This window comes from Peromyscus maniculatus, chromosome 1, assembly GCF_049852395.1.
Source record: "Peromyscus maniculatus bairdii isolate BWxNUB_F1_BW_parent chromosome 1, HU_Pman_BW_mat_3.1, whole genome shotgun sequence".
Taxonomy (NCBI): Eukaryota; Metazoa; Chordata; class Mammalia; order Rodentia; family Cricetidae; genus Peromyscus; species Peromyscus maniculatus.
Window position 1 is genome coordinate 160,800,490 of NC_134852.1, and position 15,158 is coordinate 160,815,647.

The window sequence follows — 15,158 nt, forward strand, 5'->3', positions numbered from 1 at the left end:
ATTCCTGCTAAATATTCAAATGAGAACACAATCCTCTGTAATTTCCCCATGACTGCCATACATTCTGTAGGAAGGACAGTGAGATGCTGGGTAGAAAACAGGGAAATCGATGAGTATCTCCTTGATTCATCAAGCTCTCTACTTCTGAAATGTGTCAGAGATACCAGGTGTAGGATTACAGTGAACCACAGTGTTGACTCTCCATAAACCAGTACTTGCAGATAGGTCACCTTCCTTAAATTATTAACCACTGAGGACTTTTACTCTTGCAGTTTCTCCACTCTGTATTCCCCACTTACAAGTGGAAAGTGAATTCCTTCACCTCAGAATGACCACTGTCTCTGATTTTCCTCTCCACAGAAATGCGGACTCTGCATGCAGTTTTGATAACACTGATGGGAGCAAATTCTGCTGTGATTGCTAGCAGTAATAGTCTACTCTCAAATGAGCTACTCCCCACCGTGATCAGGTACATGACTTGGTGTAAACACTGGGCAGTTATCAACAGCAATCAATAGTAGTGATTACAAGAGTGACCAAATTTTCTCAGAAGTTTGCTTTTTGCAAGATAGATTAAGTCCAGCTGTGAACCAGCTGTTTTCACTAATAAAGACATCATGGGAATATTTGGAGCCACCTAAAACATAAGTGTTATGAGAAATAAGACTTCTGTCCCTTCCTTTTATAATTAGGTTTTTATGAAATTTATTTTGTTTTAGCAATTTCATGCAGATATACACTGTACTGTGGTTGTGTTCACCCTCTATCACTCTTACCTACATGCCATTCCTGCTGAATTCCTTATTCTCAGTTTCTGCCACATCTACCGTCCCATCTTTGTGTTCATGTGTGTGGGTGTGTGTGCATACGCACACATGCACACATGCACTCGAGCACCCCTTCATGTGCTCATGTACGTGCCGTAAAGTGGGTGTGAGTAATGGATCTGGTCATCACATTTTCACAAATGCTTTTTCATCCCTCTGTTCCCTCTTCTGCAAGCCCTTCTTCCTGCCAGTGGAACCCCTTGTCCTTGTCATTTCAGTTCAAAGTGTGCTACCAAACTCCCCTCTCTTTTATCATTTTAACATTTTAAATTTTATTATAAAAAAGTCTTTGCAAACACAATGAACATCACACACAAAAATTAGCCAGATCCAAAATATATGCATTTCAATGAGCTTCTATCCAGTTAGAATAAGAATTCTGGAGCTGTGGACCTTCACATTCAATTTTACACTTTCACTATTAGAAAGTTTTCTGTATTCATCCACCACCAAAAATGAAAATAGTCTATGGCACAGTTAGAACTGACAAAACCAAATAATACCTTTATATCCTCTTTTATATCTCCTGTCCATTACAAGAATTCCTTCCTTCCTCATTCCCTAATATTACATCTGTCTCATTCTCTTTTCTACTTGTTATACTGTACATACACATACACTTGTTACATATAGATATATATAAATTATTGACTACAGTTTTAAAATGAGGGATAACATGTGTAACACAAATTTTTAAAAGACTTATTAATAGAAAACTCGGGGTCAGGAATTGGGGTGAATGCTGAAAATTCAGATAAACAGAACAAGCCACATTCAACCTCACCTTGCCAACTTCTCAGCCAATCCTGTTTCCTCAGACTGAAAACCTCTGAGTCCTCATCCGAATGTATCTCAGCTAAACTTCTGCTAAAAGCTAAAAGTTTAAAAAGTCTCTAGGTCCTGGTCCTCACACCATAGATACCTTTCTGCTTCCTGCCATCACTTCCTAGGATTAAAGGCGTGTGTCTTTCCCAAGCAAGACATGAGATCGCAAGTCCTGGGAATAAGGTGTGTGCCACCATGCCTGGCTTCTATGTCTATCTAGTGGCTCTTCTGTTCTCTCACCCCAGATAAGTTTATTGGGGTGCACAATATATCAACCACAAATATGTACCTTTTTCTATCTGAACTGTGTGATGTCATACATTCTAAGTCTATCCGTTTTCCTACAAATGCTGTAATTTCATTTTTCTGGGGGGCAGAGTAGGATTCCAGTTTTATATGTATTTATACAGCACATTTTCATTAACCATTCAACTGTTCCAGAACAACTACTTTCATTCCAGTTCTTTCCTATCATAAATGTCAGCAATATACATGACGGTGCAGATATTTCTGTAACAGAATGTGGAGGTGCAAGGGTTTGTGTCCAAAAGTGCAATTGCTAGGTCCTTTGGTAGTTATAGACTTAATTTTTGAGAAATCTCCAAACTGATTTCCTCAATGGTTGTATTAATTTGCACCACACCAACAGTGAATCGGTGATGCTTTCTCAGCACATTTTCTCAGGTATTTGTTGTCAGATTTCTTGATGATACTTATTCTGATCAAGGTGAGGTGATATCTCAAAGTACTTTAAACTTGTCTTTCCTATACCACTAGGGATACTGAACATCTTTTAAAATACTATTGGCCATTTGTGTTTCTTTCTTCCTTTTTAAAAGCTATCTATTCAGTATAGTTGTCCATTTGTTGATGTACAGGTTTATTTATTTGCTGTTTAATTTCTGCACTTTATAAATTCTGCATATTCCAAATTTTTCTGAAGTGTAGCTGGTAAAGCTTTTCTTCAAAGCTGCAGGCTGTTTCTTTACTCTGCTAATCATTTCTTTTGCTGTGCAGAAATTTTATTTTCACTTAGTCTCATCTGTTGGTAACAGGATTCGATTCTGTGCCATTGGTGTTCTATTGGTGTTTGGAAAGTTGGCTTGCCTCAGTAGCTTAAATGGTCTCCCTTATGTGTGTTCTAGACATTTCAGATTTTAGGTTTAAAGTTAGAGGTGTTTATTCAATTTTGAAGTGATCTTTGCACTAAGTGAAAGAATCAAGTTTTATTCTTCTGCTGATAGTTGGCCAGCACCTTTGGTTGAATAGGTTATCCTTTTTCCAGTGTTAATTGCTTCCTCCCTTGTCAAAACTCACTTTGTTTTTTTAGAACAATTTTGTCATTTTATTTCCATGTCCTCTATTGTTTACCACTGGTCTTCTCTGTCTGATTTTATGTGAGTCGCAGGCAGTCTTTTTCACTATAGCTCTATATTGTAATATGAGACTGAGTATTGGAATACCCCCAGCATTATTCTTACTCTTAGGATTTCTTTCAGTATTCACAACCTCTGTGGAGCCATATGAATTCTTGTATAGTTTTTTTCTAAACATGTGAAATATAACACTAGAATTTTGACAGGTATTATATTTATCCTGTAAATGAATTTTAGCACTATGGCCATTTCTACAATATTAATTCTGTTAACTCAGGAACATGAAATGTCTTCCATTCATCTAGCTTCTTTTATTTCCTTCATACCTTTAATTTTCATTGTAGAGGTCTTTCACATCTTTGGTTAGATATATTCCTAAATCTTGTTGGGGGGAATTATATTGAATGGGATATATTTCCTAGTTTCTTTCACTGAGAGTACACTGAATATATAAATAAAAGCTACTGACTTTTTATAATGATTTCTGTTCTGCAACATCACTGTAAGTATTTAGTAGGTCAAATAGTTTCCTGGTAGAGTCTTTTAAGATCTTTTGTCAGGGTCTGTCAGAGTCCAGCTCTGACCTGTCAAAAGGTTCTTGGGAGAAGGAGAGGAGAATGAGGAAGTATTAGATAGAAAGATAAGAGACAATAAGAAAGACAGAGACACAGGATAGCTTCCTTAAAGACCGGGGTCAATACCCACTCACTTCAAGATTTATTCCAAGGGGCTTTTTATACAATACCAAGAGGCAAGGCAAAAGACTTCCCCCTTTCGAGATCAAACCACAGCGTACAGCCAAGTGCAGACCCTTCAGCACACCTGGTAAGCATGCCCGTGGCCAAATCATTTCATTATGCAGTCCTACTAGGTAAAGCAAGCTCAGATTCTCTGACCTTGAGTAAGGTCTTAATAGGAAGCCTCTGTGGGTATCCACAATCTGTTAAGTAAAGAATCATGTCATATGCAAATAGGGACACCTTGACTTCTTCCTTTACTGATGTTATTACCTGTTTTATGTGTTTCTCTTGTCCTAATTGCTATAGGTAAAACGTCAAGCACTATATAAGAGAGAACAGTATGTGCATTCTTGTATCATACTTGATTTTAGAAGTATTGCTCTCAGGTTTTCTCCATGTAATTATTATATTTAGCCCTTATTGTTTTGAGGTATGTTCCATATATTCCTAAAGTTTCCAGAACTTTTATCATTGAAGCATACTGAACTTGTCAAGTGCCTTTCCAGCATCAACTGAAGTAACTATGTGATTTCTGTCCTTCAGTTGATTTATATAGTGTATTATATTTTTGACTTATGTATTTTGAACCAACCTTGCCTTCCTAGGATGAAATCCACTTGGTCATCATATACAATCTTCTTCATGTATTCCTGAATTCAGTGTGCAAGTATTATCTTAAGATATGGGAATGGGGGTGGTTTGAGGCTAAAGGCTTGGGGAGCTGGGTAGAGGGGGACAGGGGAATCTGTGGTTGATATGTAAAATGAATAGAAAATCTCTAAATAAAAAACAAAGAAAGGTTTAAAAAAGGATTTTTCATATGTTAATCCAAGAAATTGGTCTCCAGTTTTCTTATTTTTTTCTTCCTTTTGTGGTGTTTTTACATGATAGCAAGATATTACTAGATTTATTAAATTGATTTTGCAGTTTTCCTTCATTTTCTATTTTATGGAACAAATTAAGAAGGATGGGTCTGGTGTCTTCCTTGAAAGTTTAATGAATTCAGCAGTGAATCCATCTGGTCCTAACCTTTACTTTGAAAGAAGACTTTTAATAACAGCTCCAATCTCATTGCCTTTGATGGATCTGTTTATGTTTTCATGTCTCAGGCCCTTAATTTTGGCAACTGATATTCATTTAGAAGTTCATTTACCTCTTATGGATTGTCCAGTTTTTCAGAGAATAAGTTTTTGCAATCAGTTCTAATGATGTTCTGTATTTCGCTGGAATCAGTTGCAATGACAACCTTCTGAGCACTGATCTTACTAATTTTCATCTTCTCCCCCTTTGTTTCAATCAGAGTAGCTAGGAGTTTGTCGATCTTATTAACTTTTTGAAAGAAAAAACTCTTTTTTGTTCATCTGTGATTTTGATTAAGTGTGAGCATGCATGTAATCACTTGAAGAAAACTGCCTCTCCTCTTCCTCCTTGCAAATCATTAACTAAGAACTTTCTGCATTGCTCAACTGGTTGCCCGGAATCACTTGAATTTGTATTTGTCTTGAAATGCCCTCATTTCTCCATTAGTTTTGAAAGATAAATTTACTGGCTGTATTGTTTTTGGCTCACACTTGCTTATTTTCAAAGTTTGGAATATTTCATTTGATGCTCTTCTGACATTTTGGTTGCTGGCTAAAAGTCTGGGATAATTCTGCCCTGGGGCCTTTGTGTGTGAGTGGAGGCATTTCTCATGCTGCTTTCCGGATTCCTTCTTTACTTCTATTTTGACATCCTGATTACAATATATCATGGAGTATTTCTTCTCTTATTTTGTCTGTTCTATACACGTCTTGAATTTGGATGTCTGCCTTCTGTACATTGGGGAGTTTTCTACTATAATTCACTTAAAGGTCTGTCTATTCCATTTCATTTTTCTTTTTCTTCTTCTATACCATGAATTCTTCGGCTTGGTCTCTTGGACATGTCCCAGATCCTATTGGGATATGCTGTTCTAGTGCTTCTTCTAGGAGGAATGTCTACATGGCATTCAGCTATGAGGACGGATGAAACATGATGATATTGAATTAGTTGATAAAGTTGTCATGGTTGTTTGCCCGAGGACCAAGGGTGGGGTTAGATACTAATCACCAAAGTGACCAGCTGGAATCAAATCTTGGCCTTTTAGATTCTATGAACCTGCTGGAGGCAAGATACCAAACTTAAGAAGTGAAATCTGTCTGCTATCAGAGGGATATGGTTGGCACCACAGGCCAAAGTAAACTATAGGACTACAGAAATAGAGACTCTTGGTCCTGGAGTGACCTTTAACACTGGAAACTTCAGAACACTGCCCCCATAATGACCTCAGAGATGACTAAAACCAAAGCTCCAGATTCTCAAGGGATGCTGGGAACACTGGAGACAAAGCTCTGCACTGAACTCTGAGAGCACTGGGCTGGAGAACAGGTTGCAGGTTCCTCAGTGACCCTGCAATAATGGGAAGCCTGAGTGCCTTGTGCTCTCTGGTCCTGTTGTAGCTGGAGATCTTATCACCTGGTGATCTATTATCTCTTAGAAACTTAAGGTTGGTTACCCAGAGCTCAGTATTCCTGAGAAACTGGAAACCTGGACACCTGCTCCTCTCTGGTCCTACAGAAACATATAATCTCTTCACCTTTAGTGATTTTTTTCTGCCTCCTTCCTGTTGACATTCCTACACTCATCTCTCTCTCTCTCTCTCTCTCTCTCTCTCTCTCTCTCTCTCTCTCTCTCTCTCACACACACACACACACACACACACACACACACACACACACACACTTCCATAAAGCTAAAATGTAAGATCTACATGTAAGAGAACACATGTGGTATTTATTTTTCTGATCACGTTATAAATGACTTTATACTATGACCTTGACAAAATTACTATGAAATAAAACAGAAATTTCCAAAGCAAGTAACAAAAATATTAAGTTAAATTATTCTGCACATTGAATCATGGTTAATGTAATCACAAATACATTAAGTTCCAGTTTGCTAGATAACTTTCTGAATTATGTTTTATTTTCCAAGGGCAAGGGCAGTAGGACTCATTGGTATTGCTGGAAATGTAGGTTCAGCTATGTCTCCAGTTTTAATGACCCTCATGATGTACTCTGACTCTTTACCCTGGATCATCTATGGAGCCATCTCTATCCTTGCTGGCTTTGTTCCTCTTCTCCTTCCTGAGACCAAGAACCAACCTCTGCCTGACTCCATTCAAGATGTAGAAAATGAGTGAGTAACACCTCTACCTCCCACTTAAGGGGACTTGTATGTCAATGGTCTATGATGTGGAAAGCAAAATAGTATTCAGACCATCTCTCTTCCAATGAATCAGACATTTGGGCTTTTTCTCATGTGGTCCTTGAGTTTGGTATAGGAGTCTATCCTGTATCCCTTCATAAGGTAGATGTAAATGGGCTTGGATTTCCCTAAACACAAAGACCAGCTCTACTAGGATGTACTAGGAGATTTATTGATAAATAGGCAAATTGATGTCTTCTGCCCACTATGCCTTTATGTAAAACACATAAAGCATATGTGTTAATGTGGTGCATGTGTAATGTATATATGTATGTAAAGGCCAGAGAAGGGCATTAGATGTTCAACTCATTCTTTTCCCATTCTGAGGATTCCATCAATGAACCAGGAGCAGGGATGGTGACCAAAGAGTACCACAATACTGCAATTAGAAGCATTTGTGTCCATGCCCAGCTTTTTACATAAGTTCCTAGGATTTGAACTCAGGACCTGCTTCTTTTGCAGAAAACACTCAATGCACTGAGCTTATCCATTAAACAAGGAAACAGATATTCTTGCCTATATTTCACAAGTATGCACAAATACAAATGGCATTTCATCCTTAAGAATCAGAATCATCTGTCAGCCCAGTGAGTGCTGGCAAGCTGTTTGAAACTGACAGTTTCTGGAGCCCTAGGGGTCTGCCATGATCACTCAGTAACTTAGAGGAAATAGAACCCGACACAGGTGACAGTGAGTTTTTGCTGTGAGATTGAGATCATCTTGGTTTCATTAAGTATGAAAAGTTCACAACAGAAAGAATGACAAGGTCAATAATGAGATTAAACAAAAAGAATGAACAGGATTTTTAAATGATGGTGTATTTCCTGTGCGATTTTTCCTTCAAACCTCCTTGGAAAATGCTATGACCACCAAGGTAGTAAGTATCAAAGCTGACTCTTAGAGGTTACTAGGGAGGAGTTGGTTTTTATTTCCCCAGATTTACTTAAATCCTTTGGTAGGAATCTTACTTTACAAAAGATGATGGGTGAAGGATGAGATTGTTCTTATGAATTCAGGATATAACTTTATTCTGTGTGTCCTTTCAGGTTCATTTACACGTTGATGGTATTTGTTGTGTGTGTTCTAGGTGGAAAGGTTCAAGGCATACAAATGAGGAAGGTGCTGTCATGAAAGTGACACCATTTTAAGGAACTCTGAGAACTGGCTTCTGGTCAAATAGCAGGATAATGAAAAAGTCACTCAGAATGTGCTGTCCCAGGAGCATTCCTAGCTATTCGTAAATTTTTCAATAAATGCTGATGCAAATATGGATTGTATTTTATACCATTTTACTAAATTATTATACATGAAACACCTATAATTATTCACAGTAAGAAATGTGGAGATGATATACAAGTGCCTTCCCTCGTCCTACTAATTGGGACAGCAGATGCCACTACAATGAACAAATGTGTGATGGAGACATGGGAAAGACAAAGCATGTAGTAGAGATGGGAGAGAAAGAGAAGTACAGCAGTTCATGTGCTGTGGATTGAGGTGGAGATTCAAAGGCTGTGAGAAACAGACAGATATGAGGAGCCGTTTCTGCCTCTTGAAGTCATGTTGATGTCCTGGGGCCCTGTTAATGGGACCACACGGATTGAGTGGCCTGTGCTGCTACCTCAGGCCATGGGGATGTCTGGGCCAGGGCTGTCAACAAAGGCCATGTCCAGGTCCATGGCCCTGTCACAGCTGGGGTCCATGTGGATGTCCATGGCCCATGTTGCCACTGAGAACCACTCAGATGTCTGTGGTCTGGACTGTTGCTTGATGCCATTCAGATGTCTGGGGGCCCTACAGACGACAGGGGTCAAATTAATCTGAGTGTCCAATGCTGCCTCCTGTGGTCATGGTGATGTCCCAGTCCAGGCTACTGCTAAGGGACATGTCTGGGTCCAAGGACTTACTGTAGCCTGAGTCTGTGTTGATGTCCATGGCCTGAGTTACCACCAAAGTCATACAGTACTCCATGGTCTGTGCTGCCACCTGAAGCCATGGTTACATCCAGGAAAAGCTGCTACCGAGCGCCATGTTTGGGTCTGTGGCCCTGCATTGCTGGGGTCTATGTTGATAACTGAGGCCTGGGTTGCCATCAGGGATCATTTGGATGACTGTTGTCTGGTCTCTCATGAGGATGTCTGGCCCTGGGGTCAACTGAGGCGCATGGGTCCATGATCCTACTTTAACCAGAGTCTGTGTAGATGTCCATGGCATGTGATACCACCAAAAGCTGAGTGGACATACACCAGTCCATGCTTGGATATCACTCTATATAAATAAAACACTGATGGCCAGTGACCAGGCAGGAAGTATAGGTGGGACAAAGAGAGAGGAGAATTGGGGAAACAGGAAGAATGAGGGAGAGACACTGCAGCCACCGCCAGGACAAGCAGCATGTAAAGATGCCGGTAAGCCACCAACCATGTGGCAAGGTATAGATTTATAGAAATGGGTTAATTTAAGGTATAAAAATAGTTAGCAAGAAGCCTGCCATGGCCATACAGATTATAAGTAATATAAGAGTCGGAGTGATTATTTTATAAGTGGATTGTGGGACTGCGGGGCTTGGGGGAACCGGGAGAGAAGCTCTCCAGCAACAAATGGTGCCCAACGGCTCAAGTTACCACCTTAAACCTGATAATATTTAATAACCAATTCTAAACAGAGCCAAAAACAGGTTCCTGCTTCTTGTCTCATACAGGCAGTTAGACGCCTCAAAACGTAGGTTTGAACACTGGCGGGTTCCTGGCGTGTGCGTTTCACCAGCAGTATGGTGGGAATGAGGCATCTGCCAGCGGCACATTATGCTGTTTGGTAGATTTAGTCTTTACTAGTATTTAAAAAAAAAGGGGGGGGGGTTTCTAGGCTATACTCTGCTTTGATAAAAGCATAGATCTACTATTTCTAAGACTTGATGACTCCCAGAGCTGGAGAAAACGTACCACTGCCATGTTGAAAAGCTGAAGGGGGCAGAGCCAGCAGCCACAGCACTGTTTCAGGCTTAGAAAACTACAGTCAATAATACTGATTCAGATAAAATAGTTTATAATACATGTAAAAATATACGTAGGCTTAAAAGACTATATATATATATCATTATATAAAAAATAGTATCTAAAAATAAATTGTTTAAAAAAAACAGTAAAGGTAATAAGCCACATAAAAATGGCTATCACACAGAAAATCTGGATTATGTTGTCTTTGATATTCGTAACTAAAGAAAAACATTTGATTGTAAAAGCTGTTCAGTTATGCCAAAATGTAAATTTTAAAGGTACCATGACTTCAAAATTTGGATATAAGGATATGTTACTTTGGAAAAGAGGTTCTGCTTTTGTTTTCACAAAAAGCCAGAGGCTATGGATTTGTTCCATATTAAGATACATCAGGTTTGACCAGGCAAGACCCCCTGAAAGATCTCCGATGACACCATGGCCCAGATGATCCAACATCCAGAACGGTTTCAAGGCAACTGGCTCCCACAATACAGCCTCAAGGACTACCCCATAGGCCTAAAATTTTCTTTGCATCGTCATAAGATACAGCGCCCCCCTCCAGAAGGAAGTAGTAAGAGATGCTACGCCCCAATTCGCAAGTATACCAAGCTGGCTTTAGAGGTGGAATTGGCTCACTCCCCCTCTCAACCCAGACAAATTGCTTTAAAAAAAATGGTTAAGAGATTCTTGTGTCCCAAATCAGAAGAGCCCTTTGGTGTGGGACAGAGAAAAACCAATATTTTTACTTAAAACAGGTTGATTATAAATGTGATCTCTTTCTAAAAAAGGAAAGGGGATATGATATAGATATATAGGAGGATATAGAGATGATAAGATAAAAGGGTAGATTAATCAACCTACCATTTAAAGAACAACTTGTTTAAAATGTTTTACATTGGTATAGATTTTAGTTTATGTTTAAAATGTTTTACATTGGTATAAATTTCAGTTTATTGATACAAACTAGAAGTTAATTTTGTTAAACTATATATATATATATATATATATATATATATATATATATATATATTCTTGTTTGAGGTATTATGTTTATGTAACTCATTTAAAATTGTAATGGATAATTAAAAATAGATTAATAATTAGTCATCTATGATAATCATATTTGTAGCCATGTTAGTTAAGTCTTCTAGGTATACATAGATATATTTCAGATAGATAGGTAATCTTCAAACACTTCATAGACCTAGAGAATATGGCATTTAAATAACTTAGAATTCTGTTGACATCAGACACAATTGCTCCTGGATGCACCAATTTGATCCCAAGAGAATGTTGGGCTTCTAAGACATTTCCATTTGGAAGTTTGTCTTCTTGGCACAAAATGGCCTACTGGGCAAAGAACTGCCCCTGCCTTGACGGCTAACAGTATGAATGCAATGCTGTCCTTTCTGGACAAGTGGGACACAAGGAAAGCAACCACTGTACTCTGCCAAGACAGGGTAAGATGGTCTTTCAGAATTCCGGCTTCTAAAAATGGTCTGTCAGATACTCTAGGCCTGTAGCCAATTTGAATGCACCAACAATGTTGAGAAACATTAGGTGACTATCCAGGCTGCCACCTGTCTTGGTCTACTTTTGCAAGATTCCTGAAAGTTGTTGGCATCCATCTACCATTTCTCAGGTCTTTGATGTGGTTAAAGGCTAGATAGTTATAATTTCCTCAGGTATGATAAAAGATAAGTTATATATAAAACCTTAAACTCACAAATATAAGATAGATAGGACATTTTCTTTAATATTGTAACTGTAATTCTTGCTCAATAATTGTTTTGTTATATGTAATTTTACCATGTTAAAGTTAAAACCTTCCTTTTTAAAAAAAGAAGAAAGGGGTAAGTGCTGTGGATATCACTCTATATAAATAAAACACTGATGGCCAGTGACCAGGCAGGAAGTATAGGTGTGACAAAGAGAGAGGAGAATTGGGGAAACAGGAAGAAGGAGGGAGAGACACTGCAGCCACCGCCAGGACAAGCAGCATGTAAAGATGCCCGTAAGCCACCAGCCATGTGGCAAGGCATTGATTTATAGAAATGAGTTAATTTAAGATATAAAAACAGTTAGCAAGAAGCCTGCCATGGCCATATAGTTTATAAGTAATATAAGAGTCTGAGTGATTGTTTTATAAGTGGATTGTGGAACTGCGAGGTTTGGTGGAACCTGGAGAGAAGCTCTCCAGCAACAAGTATGGTCTCTGCTGCCACCTGAAGCCATGTTGATGTCCTGGTACCATGCTTATCTGACTCCACCCTTCACTGGATACAAGAGATCACGTTCGACACCTCTCCAGCTGCAATACTAGGAGAGCTGGCCTCACCCCTTGCCTGGGCAATAGGGGAGAGCTGGCCCCAATGGCATGAGCTTGGGAGAGCTATCCCCAACCCCTGTAGGCCCTGTGGTGACTTAGCCTTGGAAGAGATGCCACCGATGGCTGGTGGGGGAACAGGTCTTTAGAGTGGGAAAACTGACCCCACCCCTTGCCAGATGCAGCACTCAGGAGATCAGTCCCCACTCCTCACTGGGCAGCACTGTAGAACTGGACTTGGTGGTATAGGTACCATTGAGCGAGCTCTGAGTGTAAACTTGGGAGAGCTGGTCTCGCCTCTCACCTGGGCAGTGTGGGAAAATTGGCCTGAAAGGCATGAGGGCTAGGGAGCTCTGCTGTTTGCTAGCTGCAGCATGCCAGAGAGCAAGCCCCTGAAGCATGAATATATTTTGTCTTATCAATGAAAATCAGGTCAAATATCAGGGTAATAACCTGAAAGATCAGAGAAGCAAAGGAGCAGCCACCGGAGACTTCTTACCTTCTCAGATCCTCTACAAAGGGGCACGAGATCCTGTCTCCATTCACCCTATGTTCCTGTCTCCACCTCCCAATTGTGCAGAGATTGAAGGACTGAGCCTCCCAAGTGCTTTGATAAAAGGCTTGAATAACCACTCCAGGCTTTATGGTTAACTAGTGGCAAGCTCCAACCTCTAATCTCCAGGCAAGCTTTATTTGTCTTAACACAAACAAAATACCATACAACAAACCCCACACATTACCAGCGTAGCAAAGTAGAGCTGGCCATGGGGCCATGGGCCCCTGAAAACCAGCCTGAGGGTATGAGATCAGGAGAGATTTCCCTGCCTCTTGTTGGCTATGGCATTCAGGTGATCTGGTCCTGCCCCTCACTGGGCAATGCTGGAGAGCTGGCTCTGATTATGTAGGTGAGAGAAAGATAGCCCTGATAGCATGGGAGAGCTGGTCTCACCACTTTATTGCTACCACAGGCAGTAGAGCTGGCCAGACTCCTCACCTGGGCAAAGTGGGAGAACTGGCTCTGGTGCTTGTGTGCAGGAGTGCAGATGGACTGACCAACTCAGCTACCACGCAGGCCCTGATCAGGGCATTAAGCTGGCCCACAACAATATTTACCCCATCTAAGAACTGCTGGAGCATGTGAAGGGACCATGACACAGGGCAACAACAGGATATCTGAGAGGAATCCTCATAAGAATACAATATTCATAGTGTAGTAGAAGTCAGAGGCCTCAAACCAATCCGATGACTCATTGCAATGACCATTTGCAAGTAAAACAACTTGGGCAAAGGGTATATTATGTGACACCCTGAGACACACTGCAGCTTCCAGAGAGGTTTTTGTTTGTCTGTCTATCTGTCTGTTTCTTTGTTTTCTTGGGCAGTTGTAAGAGTGGAAGGCAGATATGCAGATATGTGGTGATGAGTGAAATTGGGGTGCAAGATGTGAAATTCACAAAGAATCAATAAAAAATTTAAAAGTATGAGTTGTGGAAAAACTAACAATATATTTAAGGGAATTCTGACAGAGTATTTTTATAGTCAGAGATAATGGCCAAGTTTCTGGATATTATAGGGTGGCCATCTTCCCTTAGCTCTGATTCAGTACCTCAGACAGATCGTCATGGCTGGTCCTTTCACTGGTGTCTAGTCCTGGCCATTATCTGCAGTACCTAAGGCCTGTGTGAAGTAGTTTACAACAGCAGAAGGATTTCTGGAGGAAGCTACTTATTTCCAGTGGGCAGTTAGTTGTGTGGGGAAGGAGCATGAGGAGGGACAGGAGGTAATGAAGAAGAGAAGAGGAAGAGGAAAATGACAAGAATATAAAAGTGGAAAGAAGACAAGAACCGAACACTCCTTTCAAAGGTGAGCCCCAGTAAGCTTCTGCCTCCAAATACACCTCTGTGGTGGTTTGAAAGAAAATGGCCCCAAAAGGAGTGGCTCTGTTAGGAGGTGTGGCTTTGTTGGAGAGAGGAAATATTGTTGGAAGAAGTGTGTCACTGTGGAGGCACACTTTGAGGTCTCCAATATGCTGCGGCTACTCTCAGTGTCACAGACCACTTCCTGATGTGTGAAACATGTAGGGCTCTCAGCTCCTTCTCCAGCACCAAGTCCCACCATGACGATAATGTACTAAGTCTTTGAATTGTAAGTGAGCCACCCAGTTAAATGTTTTCCTTTGTAAGAATTGTCAGGGTCATGGTGTCTATTCATAGCAATAAAAACCCTAAGACAGAGTTTGATATGAGGGACTGGGGTATTGCTCTGATAGACCTGACTATTCTTTAGTTTGGAGGAATTTGGACACTGGGTTAGGAAAACAGTGAAATGCTTTAAGCACTGCTCAATGGCCCACACTACTAGGAGTATGGAAGACAGTAGTACTGAGAATGATTAAACTGTCAGAGGTCTGGCTCAAGATGTTTCAGAGGAGAGGAATTTTAGTATTTTCCCTGGAAATCATTCTTGTGATAGTTTGATGAAGAATGTGGCTGCTTTTTGCCTTTGTCTGAAGAGTCAGGCAGAGGCTAAAGTGAAGATTTTTGGATTAATTCCTTTGGCAGAAGAAATCTCAAAACAGCCAAGCATAGATTTTGTTGTGGGTTTATTAGTGATATCTCTAACAAAGATATATAATGAAAAGTGGAAAGCTGAGCAAATAAAAAATGAAGTTTACATATTAAGAAAAGACGCTTGGGAACTGGAATAGAGCTAAGTCCTGTGATCAAAGACATGAATGGATCAAGAAGTAGAATAAAGGAAGTGGTGACCTCAGGCCAAGAGCC

General features: G+C 40.1%; 2 protein-coding genes across 5 annotated transcripts in view; both read left to right on the forward strand.

The window, feature by feature from the left end:
- LOC121831540 (solute carrier family 22 member 19-like) overlaps positions 1-8,335 on the forward strand; it is a 20,037-nt gene extending 11,702 nt beyond the window's left edge. For 2 of the 4 annotated variants that reach the window (XM_076558832.1, XM_076558842.1), the window contains 3 exons: positions 361-469; positions 6,781-6,984; positions 8,141-8,335. In XM_076558832.1, the coding sequence (XP_076414947.1) occupies positions 361-469; positions 6,781-6,984; positions 8,141-8,201 (374 nt within the window). In that variant the 3' untranslated portion in view covers positions 8,202-8,335. Of the gene's footprint in view, positions 1-360; positions 470-4,373; positions 6,528-6,780; positions 6,985-8,140 lie in introns of those variants that run through there. The other 2 variants (XR_013047029.1, XM_076558836.1) reach the window with 2 other exon arrangements.
- LOC102915364 (solute carrier family 22 member 19-like) overlaps positions 1-15,158 on the forward strand; it is a 334,849-nt gene that overhangs the window by 256,101 nt on the left and 63,590 nt on the right. The gene's annotated exons all lie outside the window — the stretch shown is intronic.